We start from the raw sequence: 15,802 nt of genomic DNA, 5'->3' as shown, positions 1-15,802 counted from the left end.
CATTATGGATTCTTTTCATGTATATAAAACCAATTCTTGGTCGTAGACCCGAAATTTCACCATTTTTAATATTTTTATTTAACTATTTACAATATTTCATGCCATTATATTTTGTTTTCTTATTACGTTACCTTATAAATTATATAGGAAAAAAATTATGTTACCTTTAAATTTTTTGTCTAGTTTCATTAGTTACTAATTATTTCTATACCGTTGTGGACAATGTTTTCTATGAAAATTGGAGAAACCCAACTCTAAATTTAAACAGCTCTTATTTTTATTTTTATTTTTATTTTTATTTTATTTATTTATTATTTTTTTATTTTTTATTTTTTTTGGGTGGGATTGTAATTTAAAGGCAATTTATGGCTACAAATAAACCTACACAAATATGAAAATCAAGACACAATTTAAATAAAGCACGTACTCTTTAGGCAATTTTGAATATTGCCATCTAAAATGTTCGAATCCACTCAAGTTCATGACCAAACTCCATAAATGGCTCTCCACATTTGAAGGCCAAAACTCAAAATCCATTAGGTATATTACACAAAAGTTTGAGGTTCAAAATAATTTTCCAAAACAAGAAGTAAAAATGGTGTGATCCTCCACCATTTTAGAGAGCTCAAGACCACAAGAATTGGCTAAATATAAAGAGGAAAGGCCTCTAAATAGCCAAGGCTTCCCCTTCTACGTTGTGTGCTCATTGCATGGAGGCCTAAGGAAAGTTTATTGTTGTGTGGAAGAAAAGTGAGAGTAAGAGGGAGGGAGATTGAGAGAGATTTGAGTTCTCAATCTTTCTTCCTTAATCCATTTTAATTTTTTTTTTTATTGTTTTCCTCTCTTATTGAAGAAAAAAAGATCATGGCATCTGATATTTCACTCGAAGAAATAAAAAATGAGACCGTTGACCTTGTAAGTATCGTTTTTCGTCACATAGGCTCGTGAGCTGTTCAATTCGAGCTATATTTGAGCTTTTACATTATTGTTCCGAAAGCTCGTTAATTGGCTCGCGAGTTTTTAACTACTATCATTATTTATTTATATATTTGACACATTACAATTTCTGTATTAATTAAACATCATAACAATTAATGAAGTTCATTTGATATTCAAATTTGGAATCAATCTTCTCTTCATAATACAATGCATGCTCTTATAATATATATTAATTCAATCAATAATTCGACTCGTTTCCACACTTAAATCTAATGTATGTTTCTTGATCAAACATGAATCTTGATCAAAATGGTTTTGGATTCAAGAAAGAGGAGGTGAATTATGGTATTTTCTTGTTATCCATACAGGAGAATATACCCGTCGAGGAAGTGTTTACACAGCTGAAATGTTCAAGAGAAGGTTTGACATCAGAAGAAGGGCAGAAAAGGCTCGAAATTTTCGGTCCCAACAAACTCGAGGAGAAAAAAGAGAGCAAGTTCCTTAAATTCTTGGGATTTATGTGGAATCCTCTCTCATGGGTCATGGAATCTGCTGCCATTATGGCCATTGTTTTGGCAAATGGAGGGGTATAATTTCTTTAGGCCTTTAGAATTTCTTCATATAAATATTAGTGCATAAACTCGATTTTTTTTTGTAATAAATGTAGGGAAAGCCTCCAGATTGGCAAGACTTTGTCGGTATCATCGTGCTGCTCATTATCAATTCGACTATTAGTTTCATTGAAGAGAACAATGCAGGAAATGCAGCAGCTGCCCTTATGGCTGGACTTGCTCCCAAAACCAAGGTACTATACTTCACATTTCATTAGGAGAAAAAGAATTCAATCTTTGATGTTTGTTCAATACCTGGCTAATTGTATGATTCATTTGTCGAAGGTTTTGAGAGATGGTGCCTGGTCTGAACAAGATGCTGCAATCTTGGTTCCTGGTGATTTGATCAGTGTGAAGTTGGGAGATATTATCCCTGCTGATGCTCGTCTTTTGGAGGGTGATCCTCTTAAGATCGATCAGTCGGCCCTTACTGGTGAGTCCCTTCCTGTAACCAAGCACCCAGGTGATGGAGTTTACTCTGGTTCTACATGCAAGCAAGGTGAGATTGAGGCTGTTGTGATCGCCACCGGTGTCCACACCTTCTTTGGCAAAGCTGCTCATCTTGTTGACAGCACCAACAATGTTGGACACTTCCAAAAGGTATAATTTTGTGAATAGAACATGAAAAAGGACAATTAGAAAAGGTGTCATCTCTTGAATGAAAACATGAAAAACTTGCTAGTTGGAGACTTATGCTGCTAATAAAGATTTAAACCAATAAGGGTTGTAAAGATTCTCGTTTCATCCCTGCTGCTAATTCATGTTTCTTGAAATGACACAGGTGCTAACAGCTATTGGAAACTTCTGCATCTGTTCCATTGCTGTGGGAATGGTGATTGAGATCCTAGTAATGTTCCCAATCCAAGGCAGGAATTACAGGGAAGGAATTGACAATCTTCTCGTGTTGCTCATTGGAGGTATCCCAATTGCCATGCCGACAGTTTTGTCCGTAACCATGGCCATTGGATCTCACAGGTTGTCGCAGCAGGGAGCCATCACCAAGAGAATGACTGCCATCGAGGAAATGGCTGGCATGGATGTGCTCTGCAGTGACAAGACAGGAACACTCACTCTTAACAAACTCACAGTCGATAAAAGTTTAATCGAGGTTTTCCCGAAGGACCTCGATAAGGACAGTGTTGTGTTGTTGGCTGCCAGGGCTTCCAGGGTTGAGAACCAGGATGCCATTGATGCTTCGATTGTTAACATGCTCGGTGATCCAAAGGAGGTGAGTTTTGAATATTTATCATTTAGCCCTCGCTCTCTAGACTCGTACTCTTGATATCAGAAATGAATTGTTTTCTGTTATGTTAAAAATTTTAAAAAAACTTTTTCTTTTGAAACTTTAGGCAAGAGCAGGAATCACAGAGGTGCATTTCTTGCCCTTCAATCCAGTCGACAAGCGCACTGCAATCACATACCATGACTCGGATGGAAACTGGCATCGATGCAGCAAGGGTGCTCCTGAGCAAGTAACGGCTAATATCAATTTGTGTAGTAACTAATAAATGGTCTTCATTCATTCCATAGTCTAGGGCTTATCTTTTCTATGGTTTGACAGATAATCGACCTTTGTGAACTCAGTGGAGATGTAAGCAAGAAAGCCCATGAGATCATCGACAACTTTGCAAACCGCGGTCTTCGTTCTCTTGGGGTTGCACGACAGGTGATGGCCTCTCATTAAGTTATAAAACATCATTATACATAAGAATAACTATAAAATAAAATTTTAGAATACTAATAGTGTGAAAATTTGGTGTCTTCACAGACTGTCCCCGAGAAAACCAAAGAGAGTGCTGGTGGACCATGGGAGTTTGTTGGATTGTTGCCATTGTTTGACCCTCCAAGACACGACAGTGCAGAGACTATAAGAAAAGCTCTTGATCTCGGTGTCAATGTCAAGATGATCACCGGTGATCAATTAGCCATAGGCAAAGAGACTGGTCGTAGGCTCGGAATGGGAACCAACATGTATCCGTCATCTTCTCTTCTTGGCCAGAGCAAAGATGAGTCCATTGCTTCAATCCCAGTAGATGAGCTCATTGAAAAGGCTGACGGCTTCGCTGGTGTCTTTCCAGAACACAAATACGAGATTGTGAAGAAACTGCAAGAAAGGAAGCACATTTGTGGTATGACTGGAGATGGTGTTAATGATGCTCCAGCACTCAAGAAAGCAGACATTGGTATTGCTGTCGCAGATGCAACTGATGCTGCCAGGGGTGCATCGGACATTGTTTTGACTGAGCCGGGACTTAGCGTGATAATTAGTGCCGTGCTGACCAGCCGAGCCATCTTCCAGAGAATGAAGAACTACACCATTTACGCAGTTTCCATCACTATCCGTATTGTCATGGGATTCATGCTCATTGCTCTGATCTGGAAGTTTGACTTCTCGCCATTCATGGTTCTCATAATTGCAATCCTGAATGACGGAACAATCATGACCATTTCAAAAGACAGAGTGAAGCCATCTCCATTGCCTGACTCGTGGAAGCTTAAGGAAATCTTTGCCACGGGCATTGTCCTTGGAACGTACATGGCTATCATGACTGTTATCTTCTTCTACCTCGTGACTGACACCGATTTCTTCTCTGTAAGCTTATTAAAATTCCAGTTTCCTCATTTTTTTGTTCGACTCTTTGGAAAATAAATAAAAATTTGATTATTGACAAAATATTTATCGCTTATAGGAAATCTTTAAAGTAAAACCTATTAGGGACAGTCCAGATGAACTTACTGCCGCCCTGTACCTTCAAGTGAGCATAATCAGTCAGGCACTCATCTTCGTCACAAGGTCACGAAGCTGGTCATTTGTCGAACGCCCTGGTCTCTTGCTCGTGAGTGCATTCCTGATAGCTCAACTGGTAGGTTACAAGGAAACCTAATTCCTCAGTTTCATTAGAAATTACAGCTGATCGGATCATTCTCCTACTCAAGTGTTCGAAGTTTTAACTTACTATAAGTTTTGGGATTTCAGTTGGCTACAATTATTGCCGTATACGCATCATGGGAATTTGCAAGAATTCAAGGCATCGGATGGGGATGGGCAGGAGCCATCTGGATCTACAGCATTATTACTTACATCCCACTTGACATTCTCAAGTTCATCATTCGATATGCACTGAGTGGAAAGGCATGGGATTCCATGATCCAGAACAAGGTATGTACATGATGATTCAATTGATCATATCTATATCAAACCAGAAATACAAAATAAATAAGTTTACCTGCTATCATATATTTAATTTCATGTTCTTTTTTCCTTGTACAAATTAGACTGCATTCACCACCAAGAAAGATTATGGAAAGGGTGAAAGAGAAGCACAGTGGGCGGTGGCTCAACGAACTCTTCACGGCCTCTCGACCACAACCGACACTTCTGGACTATTCAATGACAAAAACTATCGTGAATTATCTGAGATTGCTGAGCAAGCCAAGAAAAGAGCCGAAGTTGCAAGGTATCCATATATGATTTATGGAATGTCTTCTACTATTGGGCTTTCTTAATTAAAATCTTTTTTCTTGATCAATTACCAGACTGACTTCATTTATTCTTATGAAAAAACATATTGCAGGCTGAGGGAGCTTCACACTCTTAAGGGACACGTCGAATCGGTTGTCAAGCTAAAGGGGTTGGACATTGAAACCATACAACAGCACTACACTGTCTAAGATCCAATAAGTTTAACCGAAGGACTAAATTCATTGTCAAACAAGAGAAAATGGAGAATACAGATTCACAGTGAACATGTAAACATTCTTTTGTACTTTAAGGCAGATGTCTTCATTAAAAATCACATCTAGTATGGACAGTTACGTTAATTGTACCATTAACTTGCATTTTTAGCAATTACTATATTTCGAAATAAGTTTTGAATTGATAGCTAGGGAAAGAACATACAAAGAATTTTGGTTGATGAAGCATTTTTTTGGCTGAATGTGAGTGTTATTTAACAAGGCAGGGACAACTAGAGCAGTACATTATGCTTACCATTATAAGGGAAAATTAAAGATCTATATTTAGTCATGTACTGTGTCTGGGTTATCTACAATGTAAATGCTGAAAATAAAATAAGATTAAAGTCAATTCTTAAAGATGGTCCAACAAGTCAAACTTAGCTGACATACGATAATTCAAAAAAATAAAAAGGAAGGAGCAAATAAATGTCAAAATAAATTTGGAATGCTCTTATCAAGTATTACTTGTGCGACTTAGCGCATAACAGAGACAAGAATACATAAAGTTGATCTCAACCAGTTTAAGGTTCGAGTTTGATGACGCTGAATGAAATTATTGAGAGATAACTCTTTAGCACATCAATATCTATAATGCATTCAAATAAAAGGAACAAAATAACGAAAACCGAGGATATTGGATTTTGAATAAATAAAAAGGGCGAGCAGAGCATGTAACACAATACACCATTACTGTAATTCCCGTAAACCCACGAGTTAATGCCAGAGGACTGTAACCAGTAACTCTATTAATCTTTCTTAGTTTCAATCAAAATTATCATCTCTCTGCATATATGAAAACATATTACATATATATGAGGAAGAAATTCTTTCCGTAAGTAATCACAATCAAAAGATGCATCATAATTAAATTCTTGGAACCAATAAAGTTGAACAAGAAAATGAAGATAACTTCCACATGACGAATATGAACTGTTAAAGCAACCAAGTTATACAACAGTGTTCCAGACTAAGTTAATATGATGCAAATCTCAAAGTATTCAACCATGTTGAGAATCAAATTTCATGGAATGATTTTGCCAGTAATATACCTGAAAATATGTTTGTACACGAAAAAATTGATTCTTTAGATCGTGTACAGTTGGTGAAAGATCAACTTTTGGGCTCCTAATGCATAAAGTGAACTCAAACCTGGGCTCAAGAGTTACAGCGACAATAATTCCTTACTAGAAAGGGACAACGGGTCCTTTATAACCCAGGTCTTTTCAAATCAATGGAAAATGTTCACTATCAGGCAGAGCTTCAGCACTTCGTCACAGAAGCACAGAAAAGGTTCATCGCTTTCGTGCAGGGGAAGAAATGCTGCAACTTCATGCCATCTTCACAGTCCTGTTCTTCAACTTGTGGAGATTATTTGGGATTTCAAAGCATTATCTCAAACAATTACTTATGTGATTTATTCTTCCAAGAAGTTAATTCAGAAGGAAGTAAATCTTCATTACGAGATAGTACCGCCTGCGCCATTAATTTTCCTAGCCAACCATGGAACAACAGGCCTCTTGCTCCAAGGCCTGTGAACAGCCAATACTTGCAAGCATGAGTTCCATTCACAAATTCATCCACACAACCAAGTAGAGGAAGTGATCCTTCTGCCGTAAGTGGGGGCATCGCCCTCACTCCTGCAACTGCTCCAGCAACAGTCCAATATTTAATAGCTGGATATACTGCAGATGCCTTTGGAAGAAGCACTTTCATTGCCGCGGAAGCTTCCCCCGCAGTGACTTCCCTTGAATAATTCATTGATTTCCAATCCCATGTTGAGCCAAGATCTAGACGTCGAGCTCCTTGCACAGAAAGCCATGCATCTGACAAGATCGAGGGACTGTGGTCCAGATATGCTTCTCTAAAAGGTTTGGTCTCGAACATTATCAACGAATGAAAAACATAAGAGGTAAAAAACTTTAAAATGCTAATGATAAATCCAGAGAAGTCCTTCAAGGGATCAAATAAATCAGGATTAAATGTGTATCCTAATGAAATAAAAACAGAAGCTCATGTGAATTTTTTAACATGTAGAACATTCATTTCATAATCTTAACATTCAAAATCACTAACTTGGCTGATGTGTTTCTTCCAGTAGAAAAATATTTTTATCCGAGCGTGATCACCAAGAGACTAGTAGCAATAAACAGATCTAAATTAACCTGATATCATCCCCAAGTTGTAGATGAGTGATGATTCCTCTACATGTCCTAAGAGGCAGCTTTCCGGACAGCTCCGGCAGAAAAGCTGCTCTAGCTCCAAGGCAAATAATCACTGCATCATAGTACCCTGTAAAAATGATGCCATATTCTCTTATTATCTTGAGAAAGTGACCAAACCGTAGTACAAATTGTAAGTTGGACAACTCTCAGGATTATTGGGAAACGCCATCAAGTTCAGGCAGTTGTTTACAAAAGTAGGTTTCTTGACACTCTCTAGTTAACTCCCTATCCCATAAGACTGACTATTTAAAACTAAAGGACTGTGTATGCGTTGTGGGGAAACAAAATAATAGTGGGATCACGAGGAGGTATATGATAAATATTCCTTTTAAGTGATGCCAAAAATAGTGAGGACTGAGGACTCACCAGGCAGTTCCTGGAGGCTCTGGACAGATTTCTTGTAAATACTCAACTCTCTATGCACAAAACCAAATGCAGACATGTCACTTGCTATACTTTGACATGCTAAGTAAAGACCCTGCAAGGGGCACATACAGTGTTAAAAACAACTAGAAAAAGATATGGCAACTCTTGGACTTTTAGCCTTTACTCTAACCTGAAGGTAGCATTGAGCATTGATATTCAAAGCTTCAGGCATATAAAATGCTAAATTTAGAGGTACAGTCAAATTAGGAACAAGATTTTGAGCAGCTTCTTCGTGGATGGACTCTATCATGCAATCAGCTAGGCCGTTCTGAGCATTCTATTTAAAAAAAAGATCGAGAGAGATGCTTTGCATCAGTAGGTGTCCATGCCAAGCTTGTCATTAATTTGATCAAGCATGGGCTTACTTCAGTCATTATATTCACGTTCTTCAAACTGACAGCTGGTCTTAAGATCCCTCTGAAGTAAACAACTTAATTTCAGATCCAGGTGCAGCAAGTAACTGTAAAATTAGATGTCCCATACATTGAATATGAAGAAATCAGAAGCACAATACAAATAGGCACGTAGATTTGTTTCAGGACAAGAAGGAAAATATTTAGATCATGAAATCTTTCTTTTTGAAAGGGGAAAATATAAAATCAAAACAAGAAAGTTCACACTTCATAGGATTGCTGAAAATAATGAATTTCTAGTTATAAACCAGAGACAATATAGAAAGGTTGAATCGGAACTTTTAAGAAACTAATAATAGTCCATGAACCGAAAGTTGTGCAGGCGCTAAAGGAAATTTACGTAGAAAATTATTGTTGATCATGCTCCACATGAGAATGAAGAAACAAAAAGGAGAAACCTGTAAAAAGAACATACTTTCTCCTGACTATTTGAGTTTCACAGTTTTGAGGAGTTTCTCGGTCTCCCTTATCTGTTAGCTTAAGAAGTGCATCTTCAGCAACATTTATTAGATTTAAACTCTCTTTCCAACACTCGGCACCACGCCAAATAAGCTTGACTGGAAACATGATGAAGCATTCAAGCAAATCAGCAAGATATATTTTAATTATAATCTCTAATTCTTAAAATTTAAATCCACTATAAAGTGCTTAAAATAAATCAGAAGAAATGCCAAAAAATTGATTACAAGGAGAGGAAATATAGACCTTTTGGGGAGTATGGATGCAGAAGTCCCCCAGCAACACCAGATGCACCTCCACCAACCCCAGCTTCATCATAAATGTCAACACAAAGATGTATTTCCTTGGATCCATGCTAAAAAGAAAACTTTCAACAATTAACAGAAAAAAACGAATGAAAGACCAAATATAAGGTACTTTTCAACCGAGTAGTAAAATAGGAAAAATGCAAAATGCAAGTAATTTGACTGAATATAAATCGACTAGTGTCATCCTTTGATATTGAGGTTTATTATCTTTATAATATATCAATGAAGCACTGTGCTCTAGTTATGATGTTAAACATCACTTTATAAAATATTATTTTAAACCACCTATCTTAAGCTTATGCAATTACCATCGGTACTAAGGGCATCAACAAACAAACAAGACGAAAAAGCTTCAATCTTTTACAGACAAGTTCCTTCAGACATTCTTTATTCGAATGCCCCGTAGTTTCAACCTAAAAAAATTGAAGTGTACAAAAGTCACAAAAGGCTTTTTTCCCCCATAAATTACATAGTAAATACTCTAAAGCCAGAAAATCCTTCCGACTCTTTGCGCTTCCGCTTTTCCATGTTTACAAGTAAAAATAAACACGAGCACTAAAACATAATTCAAGAAAAGAAATTTGAGTCAAAGAAAGAGAGAGTACTTGAAGCAAATGCCAAGCAACAGACAACCCAGCAAACCCAGCACCAAGAACTGCATATCTACATCGACACACCAACGATTACAACAAAACAGAGAAAGGGCTGTTCAGAAAACTACATTGCATAATCCAGACGCACCTTAGAGGTCGTTTCGGTACAGAAGTAGAAAATGAACAACGCGCAGAGGAGGAAGAAGATGAACATCGCCCACTAGAGTTCGATTGTGCTAATAATAAAGGAAGTGTCTTTTTGTGCCATTTCCGAGAGATCAATGTCGCGGGTTCTTGGCTCAAGATGGCGAGCATTTAGTTTTCTCTTCTGCCCCTGTTGGTGTTCAATAAAATCTTCAATATGAAAAGCGAAATAATCATAATAAATTTAATAATTTTTAAAGTTTTTATTTTTTTATGTATTATTTCATTTTTATTAAAATATTTTGTATTAACTTACTATTTTGGTAATATATTTTAGAATGACAGAAATCGAAATACAAATCATCCTAAGATTTTATATTTAGTTTAAAAGATTCTAGTGTTTGATGTTTATAAGCGACACATATGTTATCGAAATTTTCTTCTGAAATTATTTATGATATTGTAAGAGAAGCGATCAAATAATTTGATTTGGATGTTATATATTGAAAATTATTTACACAATCATATATTTGCATATTTAAATCATATGAGATTTTATGGGGTTTTACAACATCGTTTTCGAGTGTTTGACAATCATTTGATTATTACTTTTGTTGAACAAAAGCTAGTCTCACAAGAGACCTACTCTAATTTATTTTGTTAAAATTTGTTATCGGAAGGTAAGATTAACTAATAATCTGATTCATAATATTTTCAGCCATTATTATCAATTGATGCATGGCTTATATTTACATTTTTTCCCAGAGGCAAATTCACAACATCTCATTACAATTGCAACTATTTATTCTGTTAAATTTATGCAAATTCAAGCTTTCTTACATGCCCTTTCTTCCATGTGAAATTTTTTGAACTTGAATAGAAAACAAAATAACATATATTTTTTAAATTCTGATACAAAAATTTTATGTGTTTCTCATTTGAGATGCATCAATTGTTTTCTCGTTTCCTTGTCATTTAACGCGATGGTTTATTTATTTTTATTTTTTGGGTAACAGAAAAAAGATTTCATTTTATCTAGTTTATGACAGTTTTTTTCTTGTTATATTTATTGCTCTCTTTCGATATTATTGGCACCCAATCGTATGGCAAAACAAAATTAAATTATGGCAACATGTAGCCGAAGTAGCATAATTTCATGGCATTGAAGATATTTATTACATTATAAACTTTTGATTTGTTTATATTCATAAATTTTACTTTGTAATATTTACTTGGATGTGTCGTATTATAAATAAATAGTATTACACTACCATTGATGTAGTATAACTTTGCAGTAACCCAAACGTTAAGGAGATATAAATTATAACTTAGTTCATACAGAAGTCTTGTTACTCAGATGTCTTGACAGATATCTACAGCACAATATGCGTCACTTTTGAAGTTTAATCACACTTCATATTTTCATATCAAAACACCTGCAAATCAATCGGTTTGCTTAGTTTTCCTTGTTTCGTTTTCGATCCTATAAATAGCCTTGGCATTTCAAGAACCAAATCGCCCCTTGTGCTGCATTCTCAGCAGCGTCTTTCTTTCTTGTTCGAGGTTCGCCATAGAACTCGAAAATTTCCTCTGGCATCTCTTCAATGTTCAACACAATTTTGTAGATGAATCTGCAAGAAACGAGAGCCATTGTGCATAATGAGATTCTTCTGGTTGGGAAGAGTTTAAAAACTACGAAAACGGATACACCATAACTGAAATCTTTCGAGAAAACTACATAATCTCCTAGAGGCGCAAATGAGTCGACTTATAACTAGACTGTCTTGCTCAATTTTTACAGAGAATGAATCAAGCTTGAGCTCTAAACATTTCCCCAAAATTCTACTTCGAGAACTCCAAAGAAAAACAAGGCCATGGTTACTTTCTTTGTAACTTGAGCTACTCGATCTACTTACAAATGGACTTCAGATATAGAAAATGACTACTCAAATAGCTTGAGCCGAAAACTTACTGTTTAAAGTGGCTTGGACCAGTCTCATCGCAGCATTCAAATATAGGTGGTTTCCAGCAGTTGGCAGCACACATCTCGTACAGGCGCAACTTTGCCGTTCCAAAACAGATAGAACATAAAGCATTTGTTTTCAGTTAAAGAAAGAGTTGAAAATCGAGAAAAACTTTAGAAGGCACACAGGTCTGCGCACCTGTTCCCTGTGGATCAAGCTCGGACTCATTATTTAGATGACTGGCTGGCGATTCAACATTGCAGCCATTATTGTGAATGGTTTGTGTCACATGTGATTCTGAAGCAGTGTGCCGATAAGAAGTCTGCCTCAAGGGTCTCGAAACAATATCATACTTACTAGTGGATGCCTCACTAAGAGGATATAGTTTCACATCACAATCACTTCAAGGAGATTCTTGAATGACCAGCGCACCAGATTTAACAGATTCAAGAGAGGAAGTCTCGTCATACCCAATCAACTTGGCTTCTCTCTTTTCACATTTTCTAAGCACTTCCTCAAGTGATTTCGATTTGGTTCTGTAACCTTGAGCCTACGAACAAAGCAAAGAACATAACCCAGTGTGCTAATGATTAATATGTTACAGAAAAAATCCAAAAGAAAAAAAGAAAGAGAAAACAATGACATGAGAACACAAAATAGTGAATTGACTTTTAAAAATCACCTTTAAACATTCAAATACTTGTCTTGCAGCAATTTTTTTGGCCATTTTTCCGCTTAGATTAGTGGCACAAGCAGTTGCCGTAACCTTTTTTGCATCCACTTTAGCTTCAACGGAGAGCTTATCATCTTTCTCTACTGAAGAAAACTGAATGTCACATTTATGATATTGACAAAGTTCTCGTAGATCTCTGAGAGGATTAAACTGCAACTTGGATAAAGTAACAATAGGATCCAGCAAAGACATTACTATTTTCCGAATACGGTTCAAATCAAATCCTGCATCAAGAAATAGGGCACCAGCACAAGACTCCGCCACGTCACCAAGCCCCTGAATCAATACAAGACTACAAGTTTAATCAGTTCACCATTATTTCCAGTAATAAAACGAATATAGAGATAATCGACAAATATGATTGCATACACCAATAGAGCTATTAATTCAAGAAAAAGCCATGTCATAGTGACAAATCCAATTTGAACAGTTCCGAAATTTTGCCACAAGATCCTGGGGATAGATTAATAAATAGCAATAACAATAGGATGGACCCTAGCAATTCAAAGACAGCATGCAGTATAATAGTTGACTTTGAACTTTAATTTCTTGGACGCAGTCAATTGAGAAAACATTTTATCTTGGCAACTTCTTCAACCTATTCACCTAAATCATCAAATACAGAAAGAAGTATAATTTAAGTCGAAAAACAAGAATTGTGAAATCCAATTATACAACGAAAAACATACTCAAGCTTCACATAAGGACACAGAATAATGAATACATTGTCGATCATGTGTGAGTGTCATATACATTGTTTCACCAGAAATAATAAGCAGATCATTAGTTCATTAGCTCCACATGTAAAAAAGTGTTTCCAACATTATTAATTTCATTTTGTCAAAAATTTTTAAAGAAAACACTATTAATTTCACAGTAAGCTCTCATCCAAATTTTTTTTTAAGGCTAATGATTCATGGTAAAGTGGGTAGTGTTGATCCTTGAATGAAATAGCAAAGGCCCCCACACATTAACATCGGTGAACGATTAAAACCAATCTATATACCACAAAAAGGAAAAAAATGGAAACTGCAGAAAGGGATGGGAAAAAACCTGCTGGACCAGAGCAACTGTCGGAGCTAGAAAAATGCATACACTCTTCTGAGGCTTTTTAATCAGATGCCCCATCTCATAAATTAGTAAAACAGCAATATGGGTTTTCCCACAGCCTGTTCCCAGATAGATGATTACATTCTCCTCCATGACTTTCATGTAAAGGTCTATCTGGTACCTGCGAGTATTTCAAAACATCAATTAGATTTGATTTTCTGTCTCAACTCTCAACCTATTCGGGATCAGACATACATTTGGGTGGAAATTAATTCATTCGAGTTCTAATGTCGTAGACTGTCACTAAGATGACATCAGGCAATGTATAAACAAACCATTAAAACAGTTTCTTTGTTTCGTTCCTTTATAGGTGATTATGACAATACCTATTGCTTGGTCCAGAAAAGGAAGATCAAAGAGATTGTAAACGAACCAAGAAAACAACATCTAAAAGTTAAAATAAAAAACAATCTTCCAACAGAAAATGGGAAACAGATTTCCTTTCTCAGTTGAAATAATCAAGGAATAACAACAAGAAAATTCCTTCCGCATTCTTTTTCTCTGTCGACATATTATAAATGGACGTTAAAAAAAACCAAGTGATCGTGTAGGCGCATTTGACATCAATTATGAGGATATAATTCGATACCTCAATCTATAAATGGCTAAGCTAAAACATATGAAAAAATATTTGCATGCCATAGATAAGTATGTAAACATGCTTATTACAAGCACGCTAAGAAAAATGAATAGCTGGGGGCTTGGTATCTCTCAGGGCCAAGCCATGAGCCAACACCCAGCTGGCAGTTAGCAGGCTTGTGCGCTACTGCAATTGTTGTTGGACTTAACCAGTTTTATTGCGCAAGAACACATATTTAAGGACCTCCACAATGTCAGGATGGGTTAACATATAATTTATCCAAACATTAACCTTGCAAGAAGCAGCTTTCCAATTTTGTAATTAGCCTAATTACAAAGGTTGGATTTTGCACGTAAGAAGATTTGTACCAGAACCTTTTTTTTAATCGATCACATCATTAACGAGGTAACATCTCAATATGTTCTATTATTTACGCAAAAATTGAGAATGTCGATAAACAGACAGGGATTTTCCACGTCAATCCAGCCAGTTCCATTCCCAACAAAATCCAGTACAGCATGCTGTGCTGATCGCATATGGCTCTGCCATGCCAAAAATCTACCAGCATTATTATCTCCCTTCTGTTCTTTTTCCCTCTTTCTCCTACTAATCCATACACAATTCTAATTTTTTTTTAAAAAAAAAACACGACAGAAAAACAGAAGGACAAAAAAATAAAACAAAACCCACAAAGAATATGCAGTAACATGATGAAGAAACTATACTTTTAAGAGTTAAAAAAAAACTTACTTTCTGGCGATTGTTCTGGGGTCTTTCTCCGACTCCTTTATATTTCTATGTTCGTAATCACCCTCTAAAGAAAGAGATGATAACCGATCGGAAATCCCGTCTGCTACGCGCTGACTTTTGTGGAGCGGGCTGCTGCAGCCGCCGTCCATAGAGGCGGTCACGGCGGCGGTGATCATCGTAGTACAGTAGATTGACCTGCAGTGAACTCAAAGTCTGTCAAGCTTGTAACATGCGTACAGTGAGTTTGGGCTTCGTGAGAATTAAATAAAACAATATAATAATAAGTTAATAAAAAATAGACAATAATTATATTCGAATTTATTTTAATATATCATTTCTTTTATTAAAAAAACTATTATGGAAATTTATAGGGAAAAATTAATATGTTTGAAAATTAATATCTCAAAAAAAAATTAATTATTATAAGAATCTAATATTTAATACTAGTATATTGAATTATGTGTTTTGTGTTTACAAAACATATTTATGTAAAATAATTTGATTGAATGGTTTTCGTATTTTTTTACTCTTTTTAAAAAAAAAAATTGTTGTTTTAAATGTCCTACATTTTTAATACGTATTCTATAAGAATAATCAAGTATGTTTATTTATTTATTTAATTTTTGAAATGAGAATAATTAAGATTTCAAGATTTTGTGTTAATAGCAAAAGATGAAAATAAATTATCCGTGCAACCAATTTTAGATTAGATTTATCGTACAAAAAAGACATGAAATTACTATCTCATATTTTATAAAAATAATTGTCATGCTACCATTACTTTATAAACAAACTACGAAAACTCATAAATA

The 15,802-nt window shown here is 35.7% G+C and overlaps 3 protein-coding genes across 5 annotated transcripts; 1 reads left to right on the top strand and 2 right to left on the bottom strand.

Moving 5' to 3' along the window:
* The first annotated feature begins 665 nt into the window (after nucleotides 1-665).
* LOC142546185 (ATPase 8, plasma membrane-type-like) lies at nucleotides 666-5,364 on the top strand. The gene is made up of 12 exons (XM_075653756.1): nucleotides 666-915; nucleotides 1,308-1,526; nucleotides 1,607-1,744; nucleotides 1,836-2,150; nucleotides 2,332-2,778; nucleotides 2,900-3,022; nucleotides 3,112-3,216; nucleotides 3,319-4,143; nucleotides 4,241-4,414; nucleotides 4,528-4,710; nucleotides 4,827-5,008; nucleotides 5,126-5,364. Exons 1-12 carry the CDS (start codon nucleotides 865-867, stop codon nucleotides 5,220-5,222), a joined length of 2,859 nt encoding a protein of 952 aa, XP_075509871.1. The 5' UTR covers nucleotides 666-864; the 3' UTR covers nucleotides 5,223-5,364.
* On the bottom strand, nucleotides 5,297-10,066 carry LOC142546186 (uncharacterized). Of its 2 annotated transcripts, none has more exons than XM_075653758.1 (9): nucleotides 9,858-10,066; nucleotides 9,722-9,779; nucleotides 9,055-9,163; nucleotides 8,765-8,906; nucleotides 8,302-8,353; nucleotides 8,067-8,213; nucleotides 7,877-7,988; nucleotides 7,451-7,577; nucleotides 5,297-7,149 (listed from the first exon to the last, which is right to left on the bottom strand). In XM_075653758.1, exons 1-9 carry the CDS (start codon nucleotides 10,022-10,024, stop codon nucleotides 6,690-6,692), a joined length of 1,374 nt encoding a protein of 457 aa, XP_075509873.1. In that variant the 5' UTR covers nucleotides 10,025-10,066; the 3' UTR covers nucleotides 5,297-6,689. The 2 variants fall into 2 exon arrangements, with proteins under 2 accessions (XP_075509873.1, XP_075509874.1); XM_075653759.1 differs by having other exon boundaries at nucleotides 7,451-7,562.
* Nucleotides 10,067-11,128: 1,062 nt separating this feature from the next.
* On the bottom strand, nucleotides 11,129-15,242 carry LOC142546184 (uncharacterized). Of its 2 annotated transcripts, XM_075653755.1 has the most exons (7): nucleotides 14,991-15,242; nucleotides 13,604-13,781; nucleotides 12,746-12,826; nucleotides 12,500-12,643; nucleotides 12,016-12,367; nucleotides 11,826-11,914; nucleotides 11,129-11,484 (listed from the first exon to the last, which is right to left on the bottom strand). In XM_075653755.1, the coding sequence occupies exons 1-5, from the start codon at nucleotides 15,164-15,166 to the stop codon at nucleotides 12,221-12,223; spliced, it is 726 nt and encodes a 241-aa protein (XP_075509870.1). In that variant the 5' UTR covers nucleotides 15,167-15,242; the 3' UTR covers nucleotides 11,129-11,484; nucleotides 11,826-11,914; nucleotides 12,016-12,220. The 2 variants fall into 2 exon arrangements, with proteins under 2 accessions (XP_075509870.1, XP_075509869.1); XM_075653754.1 differs by having other exon boundaries at nucleotides 11,130-11,484; nucleotides 12,500-12,826.
* Between the last annotated feature and the right edge of the window lie 560 nt (nucleotides 15,243-15,802).

This window comes from Primulina tabacum, chromosome 5 (genome assembly GCF_025594145.1).
Source record: "Primulina tabacum isolate GXHZ01 chromosome 5, ASM2559414v2, whole genome shotgun sequence".
NCBI classification, from domain to species: domain Eukaryota; kingdom Viridiplantae; phylum Streptophyta; class Magnoliopsida; order Lamiales; family Gesneriaceae; genus Primulina; species Primulina tabacum.
The sequence above is the reverse complement of the archived record's forward strand: the minus strand, read 5'-3'. Positions and strand labels throughout refer to the sequence as shown.

What these genes read in the sequence shown, in the direction of transcription:
- LOC142546186 (XM_075653758.1), bottom strand. Translation starts at nt 10,024, where the DNA reads ATGCTCGCCATCTTGAGCCAAGAACCCGCGACATTGATCTCTCGGAAA. An exon ending in TTGCTTGGCATTTGCTTCAA is followed by an intron (nt 9,164 to 9,721) that starts GTACTCTCTCTT and finishes TTTTCTTTTTAG; the next exon opens with CATGGATCCAAGGAAATACA. An exon ending in ATGCTCAATGCTACCTTCAG is followed by an intron (nt 7,989 to 8,066) that starts GTTAGAGTAAAG and finishes TGCCCCTTGCAG; the next exon opens with GGTCTTTACTTAGCATGTCA.
- LOC142546185 (XM_075653756.1), top strand. Translation starts at nt 865, where the DNA reads ATGGCATCTGATATTTCACTCGAAGAAATAAAAAATGAGACCGTTGAC. An exon ending in CTCTTGGGGTTGCACGACAG is followed by an intron (nt 3,217 to 3,318) that starts GTGATGGCCTCT and finishes GTGTCTTCACAG; the next exon opens with ACTGTCCCCGAGAAAACCAA. An exon ending in ATTCCATGATCCAGAACAAG is followed by an intron (nt 4,711 to 4,826) that starts GTATGTACATGA and finishes TGTACAAATTAG; the next exon opens with ACTGCATTCACCACCAAGAA.
- LOC142546184 (XM_075653754.1), bottom strand. Translation starts at nt 15,166, where the DNA reads ATGATCACCGCCGCCGTGACCGCCTCTATGGACGGCGGCTGCAGCAGC. An exon ending in CCCAGAACAATCGCCAGAAA is followed by an intron (nt 13,782 to 14,990) that starts GTAAGTTTTTTT and finishes AAATACTCGCAG; the next exon opens with GTACCAGATAGACCTTTACA. An exon ending in CAGTTGCTCTGGTCCAGCAG is followed by an intron (nt 12,827 to 13,603) that starts GTTTTTTCCCAT and finishes GTATTGATTCAG; the next exon opens with GGGCTTGGTGACGTGGCGGA.